The sequence below is a fragment of the Cavia porcellus genome, unplaced genomic scaffold (genome assembly GCF_034190915.1).
Source record: "Cavia porcellus strain 051 isolate PalLab524CR breed Dunkin Hartley unplaced genomic scaffold, mCavPor4.1 scaffold_27, whole genome shotgun sequence".
Lineage (NCBI taxonomy): Eukaryota > Metazoa > Chordata > Mammalia > Rodentia > Caviidae > Cavia > Cavia porcellus.
The window spans coordinates 41,479,039-41,502,899 of NW_026947510.1; the positions used below are offsets into that span (position 1 = coordinate 41,479,039).

The 23,861-nt window shown below is 36.5% G+C and overlaps 1 protein-coding gene across 1 annotated transcript in view; it reads right to left on the reverse strand.

The window, feature by feature from the left end:
* The window catches only part of Slc15a5 (solute carrier family 15 member 5), an 87,179-nt gene that overhangs the window by 653 nt on the left and 62,665 nt on the right, over window positions 1–23,861 (reverse strand). The window contains exons 7-8 of the mRNA XM_063237580.1: window positions 22,572–22,703; window positions 4,939–5,047 (exon numbers count right to left, since the gene is read on the reverse strand). Coding sequence (XP_063093650.1) covers window positions 4,939–5,047; window positions 22,572–22,703 — 241 coding nt within the window. The remainder of the gene's footprint in view (window positions 1–4,938; window positions 5,048–22,571; window positions 22,704–23,861) is intronic.

Here is a 23,861-nt window from a genome sequence, read left to right on the forward strand (position 1 = left end):
ACTGTATTTCTAGACTGTATTTCTAGAATGTTCACCCTCTATTCTCAACCCAAGAAAAACTTGCCTTTCTTGAGTATTTTCTAAGGATCAGGTGCTATGTTAGAGTGACATGGAATCATCTCCGTTTCACAGACTGGAAAACTGACATTCCAAAGGTTAAACAATGTTCTTAGGGTTCATGTAAATAGCGGCTGATTGAGCCAGGCTTTGGAAATAAACCTTGGTTATTCCAAATCTTCACTTCTTTTCATTGTAGTATCCTGATTCTGAAGATACAGTTACTTTCTTATATGTATTTGGGTAAAATTCAGGTCAACAGCCATTTTAGAGTGCTGTTTTTCCTGCTGTGTTCCTAATGCCTATTCAAGTGCCTGGTGTACAGCAGATGTTCAGTATGCATTTGTTGAATGTGTGAAAGGATATGAGCTATATAATTTTACAGTTTTATCAAATGTAAGACTTTGGGGTCATCCATCAATATTTAGCTTCTGAAGGCTTCAAAAGATAATTTTGCCTTCTTTTCTAAAAGTAATTAGAAGAGAATGAAGACTGTCTGAATAAATCTGATCATTTGTCTCTGATTTATGTTGCTTTCAATAATTGTCAGAGGATATGCATAGAGGATTGTTGATACTTTTGGAAAAATAAGTGCAGTGAGGAACAATGGTAGTGTTATAAAAAGCCAACTCTCTCTTGCCCTTTCCCCTCTGAAACAACTATAATTTCTTTTTATCTTTTGCAACTATATATGTATATATAAATATATATTAATATACTTATTTTAAGCACTGCAGATACATTCACTTAAGCTTTTCAGCAAGGGAAAGACATTTTGTCTGCTTACTTCTTTTGCATCTAAACTGGGGCATTTTAAGTATGATATCTCACCACTGCCTGATTTCAAATTTGATTGAGGAGGACTTTGTTAAAAGTCAAAGGCAGGTGTTTGTTAATGTAAGAGGTACAGAGTCTGGACTGCCACTTAGAGGTAATTCTTAACCGTATTTGAGGTGATGTTCCAGCAACCCTGACAAGATTAATAAGTTTCTAACAATTACACCTAACTTGTGTCACACTAATATAAGTTCAGTGGTCAGGTGCCCTTGGACATAAACACAGGCTGAAATTGCCTATACATCAGTAAAGGTGTTGTTTCATTATTTTCTTTGAAATATTGGGTAAAAGCATAATACAGGACTGCACTATTTTAGATAGACTTTGACACAGTGGCCTAGCTCTGAATAAACATTTACATTTGACAAAAATTGGATTGGGCAGAATGTTATTGAAATCAAATCTTACTTGACTTATAAATAACATATTCAGTAATATCATCTCTGGGATGCGTGTGCTTTCTCCTGTTTCTTTACATATGTACTGTTCTTTGGTGCCTGGAAATAACAATAATATAAAAATAAACTGGAATCATGCACCCCTGAATACAGGCAGACTTACGCCCTGTGGTTCCACAGAGCTCTACTGACTTGATCTGTACAGCTCTATTGGTTTCTGGATCTCCAAGGTAAAGGGTGCCCTTGTGCTGATATTGTTTGTTCTGGGTACTTATTTGGAAGCAACTTTTCTAGACTCTTTTTTCTTCTGAGATGTGACACCCATTCCTGTGTGATTGGTGACCAACAAGTGGTAATAAGTACAGATGCTTTAACTAGATTTCTTTTAAATAGCTGAGTATTTTTATAGAGCAAATAGAAGGTTCTTGCCTGGCTCTTATAAGCAACACAGTATGGATTTTAGAGAAAACCAAACTTCATTTTGAATTCTAGTGTAAACTTACTCAGTTTAATTCACTACTTTTGTGCTTAAATTTCTTACAGAGTGATAAGATTTATGTAACAGGTAAGCTAAAATTGTTTACACCTGTATAATGTTTCATAAGATACAAGGTCTTCAGCATATGGAAAATCAATTTCTTTCCTTTTTGTTTTGCATCTTCCTCCACACCTCCCAGAAAAATGTAGGAAAAAAAATAGAGATAGAGCTGGCAAAGATTTGGGGACAATTAGATTTATTCATGAATAAACCCTGTATCAGTGGTCCCCAAGCTTTTTGCATGAGGACTGGTTTTGTGGAAGACAGAACCCCTGTGGACAGGAGTGGGAGTAGTTTTGGGATTGGATTCTCATCTGCAGTGAGCAGTCTATGTCTCTCAGGTGGTGTGTGCAGTTCACAGGAGGGTTCAAGCATCTGTGAGGGTCTAAAGCCTTTGCTGATCTGACAGGAGGCGGAGCTCAGTAGTACAAGGAATGATGGGCGGGGCTGGAAACACAGATGATGCTTCCCTTGCTTGCTGCTTAGCTCCTGCTGTTAGGCCCAGCTTCTAACAGACCACAGACTGTTCACTGGCCGGGTTTGGGGATCTCTGGACTACTCAGTCCCTTATCTTTGGCTCCTTCAGTCTCTGATGCTTTTTATATTTTTATTCTTCTCTGCACTCCTCACTGACATCTCTCCCTGGTTTGTAGGAACTCACTTGCTCAACAGTCACAAAGCAAGGATCCCACTTGAGTATTTTAATTTGAACATCTGTGTTAGTTCCCTGTCACCTGGCATTGTGCTCGGTTCAACTTTGTTTCACTAGTGCATGGAATGATGCTTAGCAGGTTGGTTGAATGCATGCATGAATGACTGAATGCTTGAACTAACAAATTCTGGTTCCAATGCAAATTATACTTGAATTTAACCCATAATTAGTGTCTTTTGGTTACACTTCAGCATAACTTTAGAAGCAGAATGGTAAAAGGGAGGAAGAAGGAAGCAGAAGGCCAAATCTAGGGCTGTTATTGTTATTTTTGCTGATGTGTTTGAGACTTTACTCATCCTCTGAAAAACCTTATGGCCCAGTTACTGTTCTTAATGTTTCCTTTCTACAAATAAAGGAACTGAGTCTTAGTAAGGTTACACAGTGGCAGAAGTTTGCACAGCCAAAACACTGTGGAACTGGATTAAACCATGCTGATGCTGCAGACTGAAGACAGGATCAAACTATACAGTAGGATAAAACTAACACTGGGTGATAGTACAGATATATTAGTCACCTTTTTGTCACAGGGACAAAATGCCTGATACCTGCAACTTAAAGGAGGAGAGGTTTATTTTGGCTTATAATTTCAGTCCAAGATTGGCTGCCTCTAAGGCAGAAACATCCTAGTGGAAGGGAGTGGTGGAGGAAATTTGCTTACTTTGTGGCAGCCAGGAAACACAGAGCAAATAAAAAGTCAGAAAGGAAGGGGCCAGGGATGAGATGGAGGCCCCAAGCCTGCTCCCCATGACTCATCCAGATACACATGGAAATATGCTAGTAAAATCTCATAGCTATGGCTCAGGTCAGTCAAGGTGATGGTTAAGAGGAGCCATCACAGCAGGTTTCTGTGCATTTGCAAATAAATGGGCACCAATTCTGTGCTTGGAGGCAGTGGATAGAAGGAAAAGAGGCTTTGTCTCCAATTTTCATTCCTGGATTCTTTTTTCCTTGTACAAAGCTAAGGAAAATCTTGTTTAATTCTACAAGACTCTCTGTCTTGGTTACTTTTCTCTTGTTGTTGAGACAAAATACCTGATGCCCAAAATTAGGGAAGGGAAGGTTTATTTCTTACAGTTTTGGAGGTTTTAGTCCATACTCAGCTGGCTCCAAGAGGCAGAGTGGCTTTACCTGGCAGCAGTAAACAAGCGGGAACAGAAAGAGAAAGACACACCTTCTTCCCGCCTTTATGCTGTATACTGGCTCCACCCCCGGCAGCTGCAGCACTCACACCACCAATCCGAACACTAGACAACGAACCAATCACAGACGCTAGATTCAGCCGCGTCCATTATTACTTGAGGCTTGAGGCGGGCCATAGGAACACAAACTATAACACTCTGATTCTAAGAATGAGGCTGGCATTTAGGGAAATTATGTATTTAGGAAGATCATTTTGATTTCTTATAGTTCAAGGGTAAGAAATATACAGATTTAGGGAGTCACTAAGGCTTTTAATTTTGTCATTCATTGCGCCTTGCATGGAGCATAAACTCCACAAGCAAAGTAACATCGAAGAAGCTGAGCTTTTGCTGACTTCCTTCGTTGTAAACTCCGGTTTACTACACTACCTATCAAATGACTGATATTCCAGAAGGGGTTTGTTAGAAGCATAAAAGAAAGATTTTTGGCAAGAGAGAAGGGACAATGAATGGGTTTTTATGATTAAATACATACATGAATGAAATAAAAAGAGGAAATGAAAAGCTGCTTCATTCCTAGTAGCCATGGTGTTTAGTGCTTTCTTAAAATTCTTCCCCAAACTCTTAAATGGTTGAGATTATTGTTTCTTTTTAAAACACGTATAAGAAAGAGTCTCAGAGTAATTAGGCAGTTTAGTCAAAGTGTGCACCCATCTAAGAATATGTCAATGGGAGGGCAGGAGGAAGGCTGGGAGAGAGCTCAATAAGGCCTCATGATGACTGGCTGGTAGGTAATACATACTAAGCCACTGAATGGTCTCAGGTGATTGGATAAGGTTTTTTTGCAGTGTTCTATTAATCTTGAAATGGTCACTGTTGTTCTAAGTGCTTGATTGGGATCCAAATCTCAAGTCATTAGATTCCCAGCTATTTGTTTAATGATATTTGCTTTTAATGGTAAAAGCAATCATTCATATTACTGACATGGGTATTTCTAATTCTAAGTGATGTTAAATAATGGGGAAAATTCTTGTTTTATAACATGTTTTAAATTGAGTAAAACATTAGTTTATTATGAGGATCAATGAGAAAGTGATGACTAAAATGAAATTTCTTGCTCTACATAACCTATTAAATATCTGTAACATGCTAATTTGTCCAGTCACGGCATACAGGGCTCCCATTGGCTCGGCGGGAGTTTCCAGACTACTGTTTTGTGGAGTCAGAAATTGTTCATCTTACCGTACACTTCTGTACCTTTGTGAAACACTCCAGAATCCCAGGACATTCAACAATGTTAATGACGCCAGCAGGAAGAAGAAGTTTTCTAAATTGCCTTTGTTTAATGTGTTTGGAAACCAACTGCCTGTTTGGAATAAATATAATTATTACTCAACTGCAGGATTATAAGTTTCTGTGAATATTTTATCATTTCCCAACTCAGAGAGCTTTACTCGCTTCAGTAATATCTTCAAAGCAGAAAAGCTCATCTAAAACTTCATTGTTAAAATTTGTTTAATTCTCTGATTGCCAGCAAAATAATAAGCCAAGTACTCCAAATATTTTGAGGTTAAAAAGCTTTTGTTGGGGTGTGAGGGTTATCCTGATTGTTACTAATTTGTTAGAACTATGTTTGTCTTATTTATTCTTATACATCTAGTACCTAAAATAGTGCCTGGAACCTGGGAGTTGTCTGGTAAATATCTACTGAATGAATAAAAATTATTTCCTATCATCCGATATCTGTTCACATCATAATTGCAATTGAGATAATACATGTAGATGATAGCTATTAGGTTATTTTGAAACCTTAGATAAATGCAGGATTATCTTTCAGTAATATCACCGCTCCTATTGGTAAATTGTTTCAATCTCTGATTTACATAAACATTTTATTTGATCTGATAAATAAGTCCTTCTATTTAACATCCTCTAATAAAGGATCTCCATTTGATCCTTATGATACCAAACTGAGTACATATAAAATTATTCAATATTCAAGGCAGTTTAGTTCATTTCTAAGTTTTCCTTTGTATCGTTTTCTTTGTATCTTTGCGGTAATTTTCTTTTTTCTACACCTATATCTATAGCTACATGTGTCTATTCAGGCACTCAAATTTTGTTCAGTGGGTTTTGAGGTATTATGACCCAATTATTATACAAACTATAATGCATTATATACATGCAATCCTTAGTTTTAGACACTATTACAAGAACAGTAGTGGTATCTAGTATTTCTAGATATGCTACAGATATCTAGTATTATAGAATATTTAAAATAAAAAATATATCTTTACAGAGAGATATTAATTCAGTTGGAGTTCTGAGTGAATAGAACATTTCCAAAAAATATTATGCATGTGAGAACAGGAACTAATCATTATTGCACTCTCAAAACCAATGTTTTGACAATTTTCTTGCCTTTTAAAGGAACAACTCCTACAATGGATTGTAAAGACGAGTTCAGGACCAGAGCAATCAGTTTGTGTGCCAGTAGAATTGATCTTCAGCGCCATCCTGGGAAAATGGGTTGTGGGTTGCTTTGTGAACTAGAAAATGTTTGTTGGCTTCTCCCCTGATGGTGCATACTTTTGAGTGTGATTTGAATTAAATACTCTGTTTAGGTTGATAGCGCATAAGTACAACAGTTATGATGAATTGTACCACTTTCATGGAAAGCTGTTCCTCTTCTGGCATTTGACTTCCCAGTAACCATACTATGGATCAAGTATGAAAATTACCTTGGGTCCATTATAGCCTTGGACACATACATAAAAGTTGGTGCTGAGTTTAGAGGTATTTTGGAGGTTCTAAACCCTCATTTTGTTAATTTGCATTTGTTACAACGAAAATTTTTTGTTTTATTGCTACATTGACATGATGCCTTCACCTGGGGTTTACATTAGATTCACGGAATGTTTCCCTATCTGTCTCTCTGTCTGTCTGTATACCAGATATTGTGTAGTCTATGTGTGTGTGGGAACTAAATATTTGGTGGTAGTTGTATTTGAATGCAGGGAATTGGGATAGAGGTCAAGATAAGGTTAGATAACATCCCAGTTATTTCCAGAGAGAATTAAATCATCCTGTTAAGCCTGTTCAAATAGTCCTATTTTCTTTTTTTCTTGAATTAATATCCCAGTCGTATTTCTGTCCTTTTCATTTCACATCAGCACTTTGTATGTCATGCGATTATACCATTTTATCATCGTGTTTCTCTGGCTAGAGTAAGAGGAGTTTGCAAGGAGTATATGAAGCCTAAGAATTAACATGACATTAATTCTTCTCGAAGCATGAATTTTGCCCCATAAGAAATAATTGAAAAGACTCTCTTTATATTATAACAAAGTCAGATGAGGGAGAAGAATATAAATTTTGTACGATCTTTAAAGGCAAAACATAATATATCTAAGAGATTGTGCAATTACAGCAAATACTGTACTTGAGGAGACATCATCAGGTCCCCCAGGAACGCCAGTGTTCTTGTGTCTGTCATTGGGGATACTGTGGCTGGCACAAGTGAGACGCTCTGTGACTTGGTGTGTGGGGATGTGAGGCGACAGGCCAGGAGGACATTGTGCTGGAACGGTTAGAGAAAGGTAGCGAAGATTTGAAGGTATACGAAAAACAATTCAAGAGTGGGATAATTTAAAAAATAAAATGGCAGATTCCTATTGCACCTATGCAAATTCCTGATTATACCGCATATTACTTCTTAAGCATCATTTTGAGCGTTCAACTTTCTCCATAATGCTGTCTCATTTAAAGTCAACATTTTCTGTTTTATGTAACAATAAATTAATATTTTTTGTACATCTAACTTGTATGGTGACCTCCAGGGCAAAGAGATTCAACACCTGGATGGATAGAATGGGATACATACCAGTTTCAATTTGGACAGAGAGATTGTTCATGAAATCTGAAAAATGCTTTATCCATCTAGAGATTATCTGCCTAGGTAAAGAGACAAATTTGATATAGAAAGATATGGAAAGAACATGGTTTTGAGGCAGACAGATTTTTGAGGTCAAATTTTTCTTGCATTACTGAGCAGTTTTATAATTGGGTAAAGAACTGGACCACTTAAACCTCAGTTTCTCCTCTCCAAAATGCTAACAGTGATACCTCCCTCGCTAAACTGTAATAAGAAATAAAAGAGATAATGGCTTCCAAGGGCTGGACACAGAGCAGGCACTTCAGAAGCATTCAATTATCTCCTTCTCCTCCCCTTTTTAGAGGTAGCTCACAAAAATCAAGTAACCTGAACTTGATCTTGGGCTTGTTTCCTGTCAGATATTTCTTCATGTTCTGTGTGCCATTTTTTTTTAAAATCATTATCCCAGGACTGGTTGTAAAATGTTCCATTTAACATTGTCAGTTGACTCAGCTCTTAGGTACTATAACTTTATTTTAGTAGCTTATAAACTTTTATTGTCATAATTCACACTTGTGCCATTTTTCATCCGACATTTCTAGTAGCTGACTGAGACCAGGAGCATCCTTGCAAAAGCAGACAAAGTGAAGACTAGGTCTAGAATGAGGGTGACTAAACTTCTCCAGAACCCAGGTTACACAAGCCAGAAGGTCAACAATGAGAGAGAAAATGGGCTGGGTGGCTGTTTTGTTACCTGCCAACACTGACGCACACAGTGACCCCTGATTTTCAACCTCAATAGTGTTATCAATGAGCCCGTTGCACTTCAGACCACTCACAAAATATTTGACCCTGTTCAGAATTCCCTCAACTTGATTTATTTGTTTATTGGAAAATGATTTGGGGGGAAATTTTGTTGTTCCAGATAGGGCATATTCCAAGTTTCATAAGAGAAGGAGCTTACAGATTACTAAGGGACATGCTGATAGTAATTACTTGAAAGTATCAGACTTTATAGATACTGAATGGTTTCTATTTATCTTAAATTATGATGCTCATTGTAGAGACAAAAAGACTAGAATTGTATGGACTCATTGTTTGTTTGTTTGTTTTTTTTAAATATAAAATAGTGCAGGCACTGAGAGATAAAGTGAGGCACTAGCAGAAGCCTCATTTTGTATCTTGAGGCAAATGTACCACCATAAGTCTGGCTGGTGCCAGGGAAGTGACCTATATTTTTTCCTTCAGCAGCTTCTCAATAGATTAAAATAGTCTTTGAAATACCTTATCTCAAACTATTTCTAAAATACCCAACACCACCTTTCTACCCAAACTCTGGGGTTGTTCTTCAAGTTAGCTTTGGATTCTTAGGATAATTCACATTAAACTTAAAGCTTTTGAAACTGGGTAAAGAAACATTTATGGTGACATGTGCAGTGCTGCTACAAACAGCACGAAGTGGCAAATATGAAAGATAAATATATTTTATTTTTCTCTAAAATAACTGTGTTGTAAGGTCCAAAATGTCATGCTCTGCCTTGATGTCTTTGAGCCTCACAGGGTGCTGTGTATCTAAATGCATTTTCTAGTCCTTGTTAGACATGCTTCCCGCCCAGAAGGAAAGTCCCCTCACGTGAGCCAGACCAGCTGCACTCCATCAAGGTGTCAACCTAGAGATTTCACTTCCCTGCTGGCCCTGAAGATCAGCTGAACAAATCTGTCTTAGTCACTTCTCTCTCTAACCCCTGAGACAAAGCACCCAACACCCAAAGTTAAAGGAGGAAAGGTTTATTTAGCTCACAGTTTGTAGAGGTTTCAGTCCATAATCGGCTGACTCTGAGGCAAAGTGGCATGGCCGACAGCCATCGCAGAAGAGAAACAGCTCACAGAAGACAGCAGGTAGCAAAGCAAGCCATCAAGGGGTCTTAGCAGCTTTTTTCTGCCCCTTTTGTACTGTATCTGGGCTAATTTAACACCCTTAATACCAGCATCACGTACTCCAGATTCAGCCATCTCTGAAAAAGCCTCATCTGTGACTGCATGAGCTTTGGGAGACATCTAGGCACAAGCCACAGCAAAACCCATCATATTGCTCTGTAGGTACCAGGGTCACCACCCTACACAGCTCCTGCTTGTTTCTGTATTCTAGTGCACTACACAATCTGCCCTGCATGGCAAATTGTTTCTTCCTCTATGAACGCATGTGACTAATTAGCTGCTGTCATTCTCATATGCCTAGTGTCAACAGTGTGTTTTCTGCCATTTTATATTATTTGGGGACGGGGACAAACAGGAAGTGATCAAAACATGCCCTTTACACAGAAATCAAGGTTAGGTCTAGGCACACTATTGGGAGCTATTGCTGGGGGACCTAATTACTTGGGATCTTTCTTTTCTTTTTATTCTCTCTCTTTTTATGTTTTCCCTTTCCTTTTTCTTTCCCCTTCTCCTCCCTCTTTCCTCTTCTTCTCTCCCTTTTCCTTCTTTCCTTTTTTTTTTACAGGGAAAAGAGGAAAGAATTATCACAGCTTTCCTTCTGGTTCTAACCTCTATCAGGGAGAGCAACCGCATGACACCTTAGGACAAGAAGTAATGGGAACAGGAGACAGGCACGGTAGACTACATCCAAGAAGTGTCTGCAGAAGTGAAACCCTAAAACTAAGTACAAGCTCCAGGCTTATAGACTGCCATGGATTGCAGTCTATTACCATTCCACCTGAACCAAGTGTCAGAAAATGGTGCAAAGTCACTCCCACAGTCCAGCGGTCTGCTTGTTGCTGTAGCTTGGATTTTAACAGGGCGCTTTAACTGCAGACGTTAGCAAAAATATCCAGGTACACTCTCACTTGAGAACAATGGCTGTTAGCAAATTCTTCTTTCAAATGAATGGTAAAGTTTAATAAAATAACATGGAGAATTATAATATGATTGAAAGAGTTTAATAAAGATTACAGGATTGTTTAGTACTAAGAAAACACCTTTTTATTAAACTTGAAATAATAATAAACCCAACCTCCTAGAAATTAAAGATACTGTCACTAATTAACTGACTGATTAAGGAATAAATAAAAGCCACAATATCTAAGTATTTAAAAACCAGCAAATTAATTTATGAATTCATATATATGTGTGTATATATATAACCCAGAGATACATTTATTTAAAGGCACATAGCTTTTCACTTTAGAGAAATATGTTTATTTGAAGATGACATAATTTTGCTGAAAACTTAAGCTATCACCTGAAATACGCTTAATGATTTGCTAACAAAATTTAAGAAATTTAATGCATATGATATGAACGTTAATCACCTTACTGTTATATAGTAGTGCTAATTTCAGTAAGCTGCAATGAATGAGGAAACTAACTCATCTTAAAGTAGCAAAAGACACACACACACACACACACACACACACACACACACACACACAATTCCTAGATCTCTCAAGAAGAAACGTTCAGGGTCATGCTGGGGATACAGTTCGGTGGCACAGCGCCTGCTTGGCAAGTGCAAGGTCCTGAGTTTGATTCCTGGTACCAAAAACAAAACAAACAAACAAACAAATATTCAGGATTCACATTTTAAAAAGTTGACCTTACTGAGTTTCATTTAAAAATATTGAACAAATTAAAAAGCTCTGTGGACTGAGGATATACTTCAGTGCAGGAGATCTTGCCTAGCAAGTATAAAGCCTTCAAACAAAACAACTCAAAACAAAACAGAAAAAACAATGATTATTATATTCTTAGTTGAAATGCAAAGTGGTATGAAAAATACAGTTTTTCTCAAATTAACCTAAAAGTTTTACTCATCTCATTAAAATAAAGATAGGATTGGATCAAATTAACAAAATAATTCTAAAATTCATGTCAAAGTATAAACCATAAAGAATATGGAAACAATAAATAAAAAATAATCAATAGGAGAAGTATGATCAATGATGCCTGATATGAAATATATAAAATAAAATTAAGGTGATAATATGCTAAAATTAAGAGACTGGTGAAAGGAACAGGACAGAAAGTTCTGCAATAGTTCCAATAAAAAGACATAGAGAGATAGAGATAGATATAGTTAGATAGATATAAACAACGCTGTAATCATTATTAATCTTTCAATCACAATATTATAATTCTCCATGTTATTTTATTAAACTCCACCATTCATTTGAAAGAAGAATTTGCTAACAGCCATTGTTCTCAAGTGAGAGTGTACCTGGATATTTTTGCTAACGTCCATAGTTAAAGCGCCCTGTTAAAATCCAAGCTACAGCGACAAGCAGACCGCTGGACTGAGGGAGTAACTTTGCACCATTTCCTGACACTTGGTTCGGGTAGAATGGTAATAGACTGCAATCCATGGCAGTCTAAAAGCCTGGAGTTTGTACTTATTTTTAGGGTTTCACTTCTGCTGATACTTACCTAATCCTAATTCTTGGGAGGCTGAGGCAGGAGGATTATTGCAAGTTTGAGACCAGTCTGGGATACAAAGTGAGCTCAAGGCCAGCCTGAACTGTATAATGAGACCCTGTTTCAAAAACAAACAAACAAAAACATTGAGACAGCCTAAGTATTCTATAAGAAAATTCTATTTTAATATTTATGCCCATCTGTGACATATACCAATTAGTTGTTAAAAATGAGCTTTTTTTTCTAATTCCAAAATGACATAGATATATGCTTACAATGTTATAGAGAGTACTGAAAAGTGAAAGCTTGATACAAATTTGTTGACTGAGCTTTGAGCAATGTTTATTAAAACCTTGTTTTGTTTAAAATCTGTCTACACAAATGTAAATTTAATACCTACACACACGCACATGCACACAAATAGAAAATATTGGGGGAAATTCATTCAGATAATTATTTGGGTACAATTGTTTCAAAGTCTTTCTCCCCCTTATCATTTGGATTTATTTGTCCATGTATTAACATTACAGAAAACAATGCATATATTTTAAAACCACTTCATTAATGGAAAGATTTTACTTCTAAAAATAATTTTCTTCCAGGGATGGTTTCCCACCCCCTCCCAACTAACTCTTTTGGGCAACTAAAGTCCTAAAAAACAAGTCTGTTAATAGCAGCCTTGATTCTAAAGCCTGCAAGTTGTCTTTGTTATAGAACTGTCTGCAAATATCCTTACAGAAATCCTGATATCCTAGTTGATTCTGAATGCTCGGATTCATTAACTTACACAAACAACACTACAAAAATCACACATTTATCAAATACCTTAGGTACATATGACATTATTTAAGTGTACCTCATATTGCTTTTTATGTAAAACAGATTTCTACTACCTTTTTTTTAGAGGAAGATGCAACATTTCCACTTCTAACTAGTTGCTGTTTCATTTTCAATGCAACAGAACTTTGGAAAAATCTTAAAATACGTCATTTGGAATCTCATCAAATGGTGATTGGACACGGGAATATTTTTTTTCAGATTTTTTTACATGTTGTTTAATGTTTTAATGTTGTTTTGTAATGTTGGTGATCTGGCTAATGTACGAAATTGTTGAGACAAGGCTCCAGTGGGTTAAAACCCTCCCTTGGTTTAGGAACATCTTTCACTATGTGCTTTTTTTTCTTTTTCTTTTTTTTTGCTTGGGAGCAAAGAAATGTCCAACCAAAAAGATGTATTAGTCCTTCTCTAGGGTGAGTCTATGTCTACACCATGGGAAATAAACCCAGGGCACTGAGAAGAGCTCTGGAATCAGGAATCCACCATTGTTATATGATTGCAGTAACTTTGAGCTCATTTTTCTCTTCTATATGTTGGGCCTACAAATATCTAACCCCCAAAGAATTGTGAAGATTTAATGAAATAATATCTTTGCGAAATGCATATAGCAAGGTCTGCATATAACTGACACTTAATAAATGTTAATTTCTTTCCTTCCTCCTTTCAGTTACCTGATTTAAATGCTTCATTTGAGATTCATAGCTCTCCTACCTGAGTTAATTTTTAAAACACATTAATTTTCATGATACCTGAAGGAAATAATCCCTAACAACTGTATTCCAACTTTGACTTTTCAACCATTTTTTCATATTTATCTAATAAGAACTCAAATTATTATTACCATTAATTTACAGACAAGAAAACAGAGGCACAGAACAGCTGAACTGTTTGTCTAAAGTCATACAGAGGAGACAGAATAAATATTTGTCGAATGAATGGATGAACTGATGTTGGGAATCAGATCCACACACGCTCAGTACTTTGCTCTGAAGCGTAATGCCTGCACAGCCACTGTGATTTGCATTTCTAGTTCTTGGGACTGTGAATAAAAATTAAATCAGTTTGCTGTTTCCAAGAAGGGACACTGTGTCTTTCAAAACTGTAGAGAAATCACCAGGCATTGTTCACCTCCACTGCAGACTGGGGAGGCAAAGAGGATATTTGGCATAACAAACTTTCTTTTAAGGGTGAGTTCATCCTTTTGAAGAGCACTGGGAGGGAAAATCCATCAAGATAGTGTGTTCTCATGATGATTTCAATGAATTATCATGGAAATGAGTTTTAGAAGAGAGGTAATGCTTTGTGATAATAGCCCGATAATGCCATTAGCTATGAACTGTAATTGTAATAGCATTAGTCAAATGAATATATCTGATATTAATTTGAGTGTCAAATAATTCTATAAGGTTCTTCTTGTTAATTAAACATCGGCCATGTCATTATTAATTCAATATCTAGCCAGTGCTTGCACATAGTAGGAACCTAATATATGTTTGTGGGCCAAGTTAACAAACCAATGTTTAAATGGTATTATTTTTAAAAAAGTAAGATATTGGACTTGAATAATTTCATGCATAGAACAAGAATTTTTTTCTTGTTCATTGTTCTTAATTTTCCCCTAGTATCTTCTTGTTTTCAGTCTCTTCTGCAAAGCTAGTTAGCTAATAGTTCAGATTTATTGAGGAGGTAGGTAACATTTCACCCCCAATCATCTTTCCTTGCATATAGAGTTTATTCCTTTCATACTGTGCTTATGGTCTTCAGACCACCTTAGAATTTACCAGACATTATGTCTACACGGAGTACCTGAGTATCACCGGGGATCACCATGCTTACATTAGTTTTGTGCTTACTCACATTAATGGTGCCTCCAACTCCACCATAGATCTTAGCCCTTGACTTCAAGACCATCTTTACTTACTCTGAGAAACAATTCCTATCTCTTTGCTCTCTTAATACCTTGTTTCCATCCAGATCCCCTTTTGCTCTCTCAGGTGACCTGCTGCATATTTCATAGAGAAAATAGGGAGAGAGGATTCTGCCTCCAATTCCGGGTCTGCACGTCTGTTTGCCTCTACACTCACCTTCTTCTCCTATCTTAGGGCAGGGAAGTTCTCCTCTGGGGTGGCTTCTGACTGAGCCCCCTCCTTCCTTGGGGCCTTCACCACTGTCTCTTCTGCCTCTCACTCTTTTAACTTCTTCCTCTCACCCTTTTAATTTCTCCATCTGTAGCAGGTATTCTTATCAGTTAAAAATACTCTTTCATCTCTTAAAAATGAAGAAGAATCATGAGCCACACTTACGGTTCTCAAATAAAATACAGGCTTCCCAGTTACATTTCAATTTCATAACAATAACTTTAGCATACCATAAATATTGCATGAAAAATTTTTGCACATGTATCCCCTCATTATATGGGACATATATAAATACTAAAACTCCTTTATTATTTATCTGAAATTCAATTATAACTGGTCATCCTGTAGTTTTATTTGTTAAATCTGGCAAATCCACTCATATCCCCTTCCAGCTGTCACTTGTCTCTTAAATCTTCAGTCCTAAATTCTTTAAAAGAGTTCATTACACGTGATGTTTATATTTCCTTCATCACTAAATATTCTTCAGCCTAACCCAAACTGGTTTGCATTCCCATGTCACCTCTGGAATGCTTCTTGTTAAAATTATCAGTGACCACAGTGTAGTGAAAGATTACAAATGCATTCTTCATCCTACTTGATTTCACAACAGCTTTTGACAGTTGGCCATTTCCTGCTTGAAACAATCACTTTTATTATGATATATGCATACATTCATATACACATATGTACATACATGTATGTGTGTGCTGTGTGCAAATATATCTAATTTATACCTCCAGCTGCTATTTTTCTTAAGCAAGTTATTTCGCCCCAATGTATTCTCTCATTGAGTTTTCTGGTGTAAGTCCTGGGTTCCTTTTTCTGTTTATTGTAGTCACTGGGTACTTTAATTCATTTTAAAGGCTTCAAATGTTACTTCTTGTGCTCAAGATTCCCATATTCAACTGGCTAACCAAGGTCTTTTCTGAGCACCAATATTTCTATTTAGATGTTTCATAGTTATGCTAACTTTTGTGCTAAAAAGTGAATGGGTGACAAATTTTAAAATCTGTCCTCTCAGTCTTTTTTATTTAGTAAATGGAATCTTTACCCACTCAGTTTGTTCTTCATGGTAGTTGGGATAAGTCCTTGAGATCAGCTCCTCCTTCTACCTGCATTCTGCTGCCTCCTGACTATTAAAATCACCAATCAGCACTACTGATTCTACTTAAAATGAACTTATGATTCCTTTCATATATCTCTCTTACCCACTAGCTCTCTAGTTCATCACCATCCTAGATTTGCCTATATTATTTCACTTTCTCCCTTTCTAAATTTCCTAAATCATGTTTTTTCCCTTTAAATGTTTTTTGCACCCACAGAAATTTTAAAATATCAATAGAACATATCAATCATCTATTGCCCTTATAACTTCTTAGTATATTCAAGTTAAAAGAACCCTATATGCCAAAGTTCTCCTATGATCCTTGCCTCTCTGCCTAATCTTCCAATTTGACTTCATGCAATTCTTACCTTTTCTGGATTTTTTTTCTTAGCTTTTTATCCTTCTCCATATTCCTCTTATGTACCTAGGAAGTCTCCATTTGGGGCCTTCTGATATCTGTTATCTACCAGAAAAACTTCATGCCTAAGCTCACCACGTTAAATAGCATGCCTTTTTCTATTTTCAGCTTAATATTGTTTCTAGGTGCTCCTATTGTGAATAGCTATGTGCCCTCAAGCACTCTCTGTTTCTACAAATTTGCCATGCAAAGATGGCTTCATTAATCACATGGGTCCATGAGACCATGAAGAATCTCAGGCACTGTCTTATCTCATCGCATCCGAATTTGGACCTGGAATTAAAGTTGAGTGGGAAAATTGAGCTTTGCATTTATGGAATACATTCTTTTCTGAACTAGAGTCACACACTAAAGCATCATATTTATGATTCTCTTAGCCCACTTGAAAGGCATCGAGCTCTCACTCAAGTTACAGGAATACCACTACAAATCATTATTTTTGTACACCTACAATTATTTGGTGATTTATATCTATTAGTTAGTTCTCATGAAATTCTTGAAAGGTAAGTTATTAGTGACACTATTATAGACGAGGAGAAACCAATACTCAGAAAAATTAAATAACAAGGTCAAGATACAGGTCATTCAAGGCTGAGCTGAATTTAAACTCAGGCTTCTCTGACTCAAATGCCTGCGCTTTCTACCTTTTGTGAACAATAGCCAGGGATAGTTACTTTCCATAATCTAGCAGGTAGTTGAGGCTCAACCAGCTGCTGTGATGAATCCAAAACCTACTTGCAGCTCCAGGGTTTTTTATGGGCCCAAAAGGTGTAGATAAAATGCATCTGGAATTAATAACACTGTTGTGTGAGGACGACATTGAATTTAATTCTGACCAGGGATCATGAGCAGAGTTTGCATGTGTGAGCTGTCCAGTGAGCGTGAGGACAACTGGTCCTAAAACAGTTGACAAACAAGTAAATTTTGACCTGGCTACAGGTGAACGGTGGGGCATCTGGCCACTTCCCTTCTCCTCTGAGTCCAAATTTAAACCTATAAAAAGTTGGGCCCAAGTCACATACTAGAATTGCATGAAACATATCTAAGAAATAAGGCACGGGTCCATATGAAACCAAGTTGAATTCCTTTCCTGATGCATAAATATTTTCTTCTTTCAAGTTGATTGCAATTGCAAATTTCTGTTTAAAGAGCAGCTCATGATTCATGCCGACATAACTGTCAGTGGCCTCAATACTCATAGATATTTAAATAAGAATTTTAAAAGATCTCATTTTTAATTTAAGATATCTTGATTTGAATTAAATAGCTACGTTTTTTGCACTTTTCCTGAATTCTAAGGAGGAGGGATTAATGAGCACAAGAAGATGTATGACTTGACCTCTTCATTCTGCCCAATTATCCTCCTCCTCTTAGACATTTTGCTTCGGGTCCTTCCCCTATTGCCTGCATGCCCATAACTAAGACATCATTTTCACTGAATTCGATTTTGTTATTTTTGTCAAAAGGTAAGTTCGTGAGTGTGAGAAAGTTGATCTTGTTGCTAATGGGGAAGAGTCGAAGTAAGCAGTTTGACTGACTTCTTTACTCCCTTACATTAGCATTGCTACTTTTAGATAAACTATTCCTGAAATGATTAGTGTAGGAGGATGGGTTTAGTCTTGTATCTTCTCCTTTAAAGCACTCAGAGTTAGAGATCCCAGAAGGATCAGTTTTCTCACTTGTACTGAAAAATGTCACTCTAACAGTTATCTGTCTGCACCGTCAAGTTTTGAGAAATCTTTTGAATTTACCGCATTCACACCATTCTCCATCATGGTGCTAAAAATGACTAATGCAGCTTGGAGACTGGGAGACTGTGATAGCTGATCTTCTTTTTCAACCACGCACGAACATTCACACACACACACACATGCACATGCACACATGCTCAACTGACACGAATCCTTAAAGGCTGAAAATATTCTAAATCTAAGTGGGACACTGGGGGTGGCGTGGGGCACCTAAATATATACTTGGAATGTTGGTTTCATTATGGTCAGTTCCACACAAAAGGTTGGTCTGGCTGTTTGATAGAATAGACTTGTTTTTAGCTGAATGAGCCATTATCATATATGCTTTAATCTTATGGTTAAAAATAATCCCTGGCATTGGAATTTTGAAATACTTCATTTTATCCTTTCCTCATCTCTGAAAAAGTGATGTGCATCTTCTCCTGCTTTAATTAAGAAGAAACCGTCTTAGAGACAAACTGGCCTCTCCAAAATTATGCTGATGGTCAAAGAATCACTCTTTTTTAGGGCCCCTGATTAGACACTAGAATCCGTTATAAAGTCATGAGAGCCAAACCTTTAAATGAACCTCATTTCCTTTCTTGAGGAATGATATTGTCATGGCTAAAGAGACTGTCACAAACATAGACACATCCTACTCCCAGAAAAACATATGACAACGTCTCTGATGTCATTTAGCGAATGATTGAGAAGTACGGGGGCTGAATGAAAGTAATTAGATGAATTGGGAGCTGATTGCATCCAAAAGGGGAGGATTAATTGATTGCCATTAATTTGCAATGAGATGTGTAGGAATTTTCCGTAAGGCTCTATTTTTGGTGCTGTCCAATTCAACAATTTTATCAATTACCTGGAGGAAGCCTAGGAACTTGCTTACTAAATTTGCAGATGATACAAAGCCAGCAAAGGAGGAAATGTTAGTAATTCTCTGGATGACAGAATCAAGTTTCAAAAATGTCTGTTATTTAGGATGATGGGTTGACATTTGTTAAGGAGAAAGATAAAGTCCTGCATTTAATTAGGAAAAAATTGTGATGATTGGAGCTGAACTGGGAGCAGCTGCAAATAATAAAAAGTTTCAGGTTTTAATTGACCATAAGCATAATGTAGCTACTGAAAAGTCAACACAATCTCTGCTGGCATTTGGGGAGAGAGAAAGAGGCTCCAACTGATGAAAGTAACATATCTGTCCTGCATCTAGCAATCTTGGGCATTGAGTTCAATTCGGGAAACCATATTTTAATAAAGATATTGACAAGTTGTTTGTTTGGTGGATGGAGGAGCCTGAATAGTGAGACATCAGGGAATCATACAGTGTGAAACAGTGGCATGGCTGTCTATGAAACAGAAGAGGATCACAACCGTAATCTTTGTACTCAATATAAGTATTAGTTACTTAATTCTCAGAGCAAATGATGAATAATTTGGGATCATTACTGATATTGAAACTGAGAACACAAAGTTAGAATATCAAGATTCAAACTGAGGTGGCTGACTCCAGAATCTATTCTTTTAGCTGTGATACTACGTTATTTCTATGGATACTTACCAAATGTTTGTAGAATTTCTATGTGATAAAAACTAGATTTATTCTGTGGAATGCAGTAACCAACAGATGGGCTAAGATTCTGTGTCAAAGTAGAGAATTTTTCCAGTGACTAGGAAGATGACACAATGTATTTTCTGTTTTGGATTACAAAGTGAGGCTAGATGAACTCAAAAGCAAATACAATTGTAAGACGATAGTTTCTTGGAATATGATTTGGTATAACAGTATTAAAATGAATAAAGAGAAAGCCTTAAAAAGTCAATTTTAAGTGGCCTTCTCTTGAGCATACACCCAGAAATTCCTTCATCCTCTTTCTCATATTGCTAAGATATCCTCACCGTATGTACCTGGTGAGTTTTTATTTATGGATAGCAAACTCTGCCAATGTTATATACATTTTTATGTTTTCATCTTTTTGCTGTCCTTAGAATACTATCAGTATCTCACATGTAGACCTCCATCCAAAAACATATTGTAGAAATAAATGTCTTTTTAAAACTTTTATATTTCTAATAGTTGCTTGTATTGAAATCAATTTTGGAACTAGGTTCAGCATGTGGAAAGGGTTAACTCCCTGCCAAACACCAGCTATAATAACTAGAGCACTAAATATTTTCTGTCTTCATTGTTGAACTTAAAAAACAAGAATAACAATATTACTTCTATGAAAATACTGTGATAAATGCAATAATGTATACAAAAGCTCCTATTGTGGTATGCTAGACTATATTACACTATCTTCAATAAAAATTTAGGTTTTCAATGCTATGTTTTGGCAAACTGGAGATGAGATAAAAGTAGCTCAAGTTCTGGGGAAGAGTGGGTGGCTAGAAATGAAGTCCAACCACGCAATCCATTGTGAAGCAATCCATTGTGCCTAGATACAAAGCTTCAGTGAACACTCCCAACAATATCCAGGCATGGCGATACATGCCTGTGATCTCAGCATTTTGGAGTAGGAAGCAGGAGGATTACAAATTACAGTCCTGCCTCAGTAATTTAGTGAAATCTTGTCTCAAAATAAAAAAATAAAGGCTCTGGGATGCAATGCAGTGAGAAGGTCTTGAGTTCTAGTCACAGTTCCAAAAACAGCCAACCAACTGACCAAGCAAACAACCACCAAAAACACTGGACACTGAAGCTCAGTGTGCTTGCTGGGTTGGAAATACTTTTTCTATTTTGCAAGGGTGGCACTGTGTCCCTCGAAAGGAAAGTAACTTCCATTTTGGAGCCCTCCCAAGTCTCTTTCTGTGTTTCATTCTAATGTATATTATTTTGCTGATAATCACAGGCATGGGCTTTCCTGAACTCTGTAAATTATGCTAGCAAGTTATCAAACCTGAGAGAGTATGTCATAAAAGTCACACTTACACTCAGCTATTGGGTCAAATAAGGACTGTTATGGAGAGGACTTACCCTAAAATGTTTGGTCTAACTCTGACTCAGCTACTTAAGCATGCATACAAAAATTTAGATTCATATAAAATAGGTAAACTGGTAGCAATATACTTTTCTTCTTATTTTTCTTAGTGTATGTTTGGAGGAAATAATGTTTACATTTCTTATATGGAGTTTGTATGTGTATGTAAAACAATTTTATTTCTTTTTCAGGCTTTCTCAGCCTTTGATCCTGTTTCCACTTGAGAAAGATCTATCTTCTTATTATCTGTCCTTTATTTTGTTCTTTATTTATAATTTGGATTTCTCAAATAAGATAAACTATTCAAGATCTAATCTTGTGTGTCTAACTTAGTTCACTTAGCACTATGGTCTCACGATGTACCCCTTTTCCTATAAATGGAAAGTTTATCTTTTTTATGGCAGAGTAGTACTCCAGAATATATAAATGCTATATTTTCTTTATCCATTCATCTATTAATGTACATATAGGCAACATTAAGATTTAGCTGCCATGAATTTTGCTACTATCAACATGGGGTATGCCTGTACAGTTCTTGTAGTGTATGGCAACCGGTAAATTAAATGTGCTTATTATAAGAAAACATAAATCAACTCTATCAGTACAGTATTTTACATATGTACCTTAAGTATTTTAGAAAGTAGGGAAGATTTAAGTTTGTGATATTTACCATAAAATTAAGTACATGTAAATTAAAATGAACTTGAAGCTATAGTGACCTTTAGAACAAACTAAAAAATTCTATGGATTGAAAGTATAGCCCGAGGCATTTTGTAGTGACTGCTAACCATTATGGTCACCCCATCTGAGTTTTCTTACCCATGCATGTAAATTAAAAGTAGTACTTTAGCATCTGTAGCAAAAAAGTTTTAGATTTTTTCTTTGTCCAAAATCTCTATTGCGAAAATATTCCAAGATCATTTGTTGTTCAGCTTGTGAACTCTCTTTGGTAGTGCAGACAAGATTTCTGAAAATTCCTGAATAAAACAGATCCTACTGGTATGTTACTCTCTGCTGGAGACCAGGTATGAACATTGCTTGGAGCCTCTGTTCTACCTATAAAGAACTTGTGAATATGGCCTCATAAACGACCTAATACAAGTATGATACAACTGGTTTGTTTTAAAGTGCAGTAAAGAAAGACAGCAGACAGGGTCTCATGAGAAGTGACATTCTGTAATTACCTCTTCCTATCAAAAGAAAAACAATTCCCAGAAATTAATGAATACAGCAAGAGTCTATTTCCTATCTGAATTCCATCTTAATTGCAAAAGTGGATCAATTAAAAAAAAAAGACTACACTGGCAAAGCCTCTCTCTTAAGGTTTGTCTCCCAGTTCCCTAGTCATGTAATCAATGTACATAAACATATTATGAACCTATTTTTACCTTCTGAGATGAGATAAGCCAACTCCACCAGCACGGCCCCCGTGTAACAACCAAATCCATTGAACAGTGTCAAAAAATTCATAGAAGTTCCTCTAATGGTGCGTGGAACAAATCTGTATGCTATTACAGAGGCTGCGAGAAAAACAGAAGGTTGGAATTTAGAACATTCTCCCTAAAACAATTTCACAGAGAGTATTCAAATTAATATTGAGTCTGCATCAAAGAAAATTTACTATGTAAACAAGATGGGCTGGACTTTGTTGAGGTTACCGTAGTAAATGTGGTAGACATTTACTAGATGTCATCATAAAAAGACATTTTATAGATGTCTTCAAGGAACAAAATATGACAAAATATACCTTTATATACTATGAAAAGAATTTGATTACTTGGCAGATGGTTGTTCTAATATATTCACCCAAATTCACTCCAATTTGAGTATTTCTGAAAAATTTCAGATTGAGGTGAGGTCTGTACTAGATAATATCGTGACAATCTATCAGTGAGATCTATGATTCTGTGATTGTATGTAAATCATTAGGTTCCTTACAGGAAAGTTAACATTTATCATATGAAATCTGTAGAGTGGTTAAGAGCATGATCCCGAGTTAAATAAGAATATACTAAAACCTCAGGTCAGTCACTTTCTGTCTTTGGGACTTTAAATGCTGAAACATTTCAAGCCTCAATGAAGTGAAGCTAATATTACATACTTGCTGATGTGCTGTGACAATTACCTGCTGGAAATATGTAGAATTTTTGTACCCAGTGCTGATATTTAGGTATTGAAGAAAGTTTTTGTCTGTTTATTTGTTTTGGGGACAAATAGGACCTTCTCGCTGAGTGACGTTCCAAGCCCTTTTTGTATCCATTTAGAGATAGGGTCATGCTGAATCAGTAAGTTTCCCAGGCTGGGACTTGGGCTATTGCTCCTCCTGCCTCAGCCTCCTAGAGTGTTGGCATTACCGGTGTGTGCCACCATGCCTGGCATGGCTGGCTTTTTTAACAATATTATTGTTACCAACCAAATCAAATAATTCCACTTGTGCAAAGCACTGCGCAAGGCCCTTTACGGTGTTAACCTGGTCAAGGAGAAAGTGCTTAAACATAGAGCGTAGTTTAAGCACTGGGTCTCTGCAATGGTTCTATTTTTCTCAAGCCATTGTTAGAGTTATAGGGATGATAATAGCAGCAGTCTGAAAAGAAGTCAAAATCATAGGAGAAATTTTATTACAGATTTCAACTACCATTAGCTTTTCTTCTGTAGTCAGAAGTAGTAACATTGTTAGT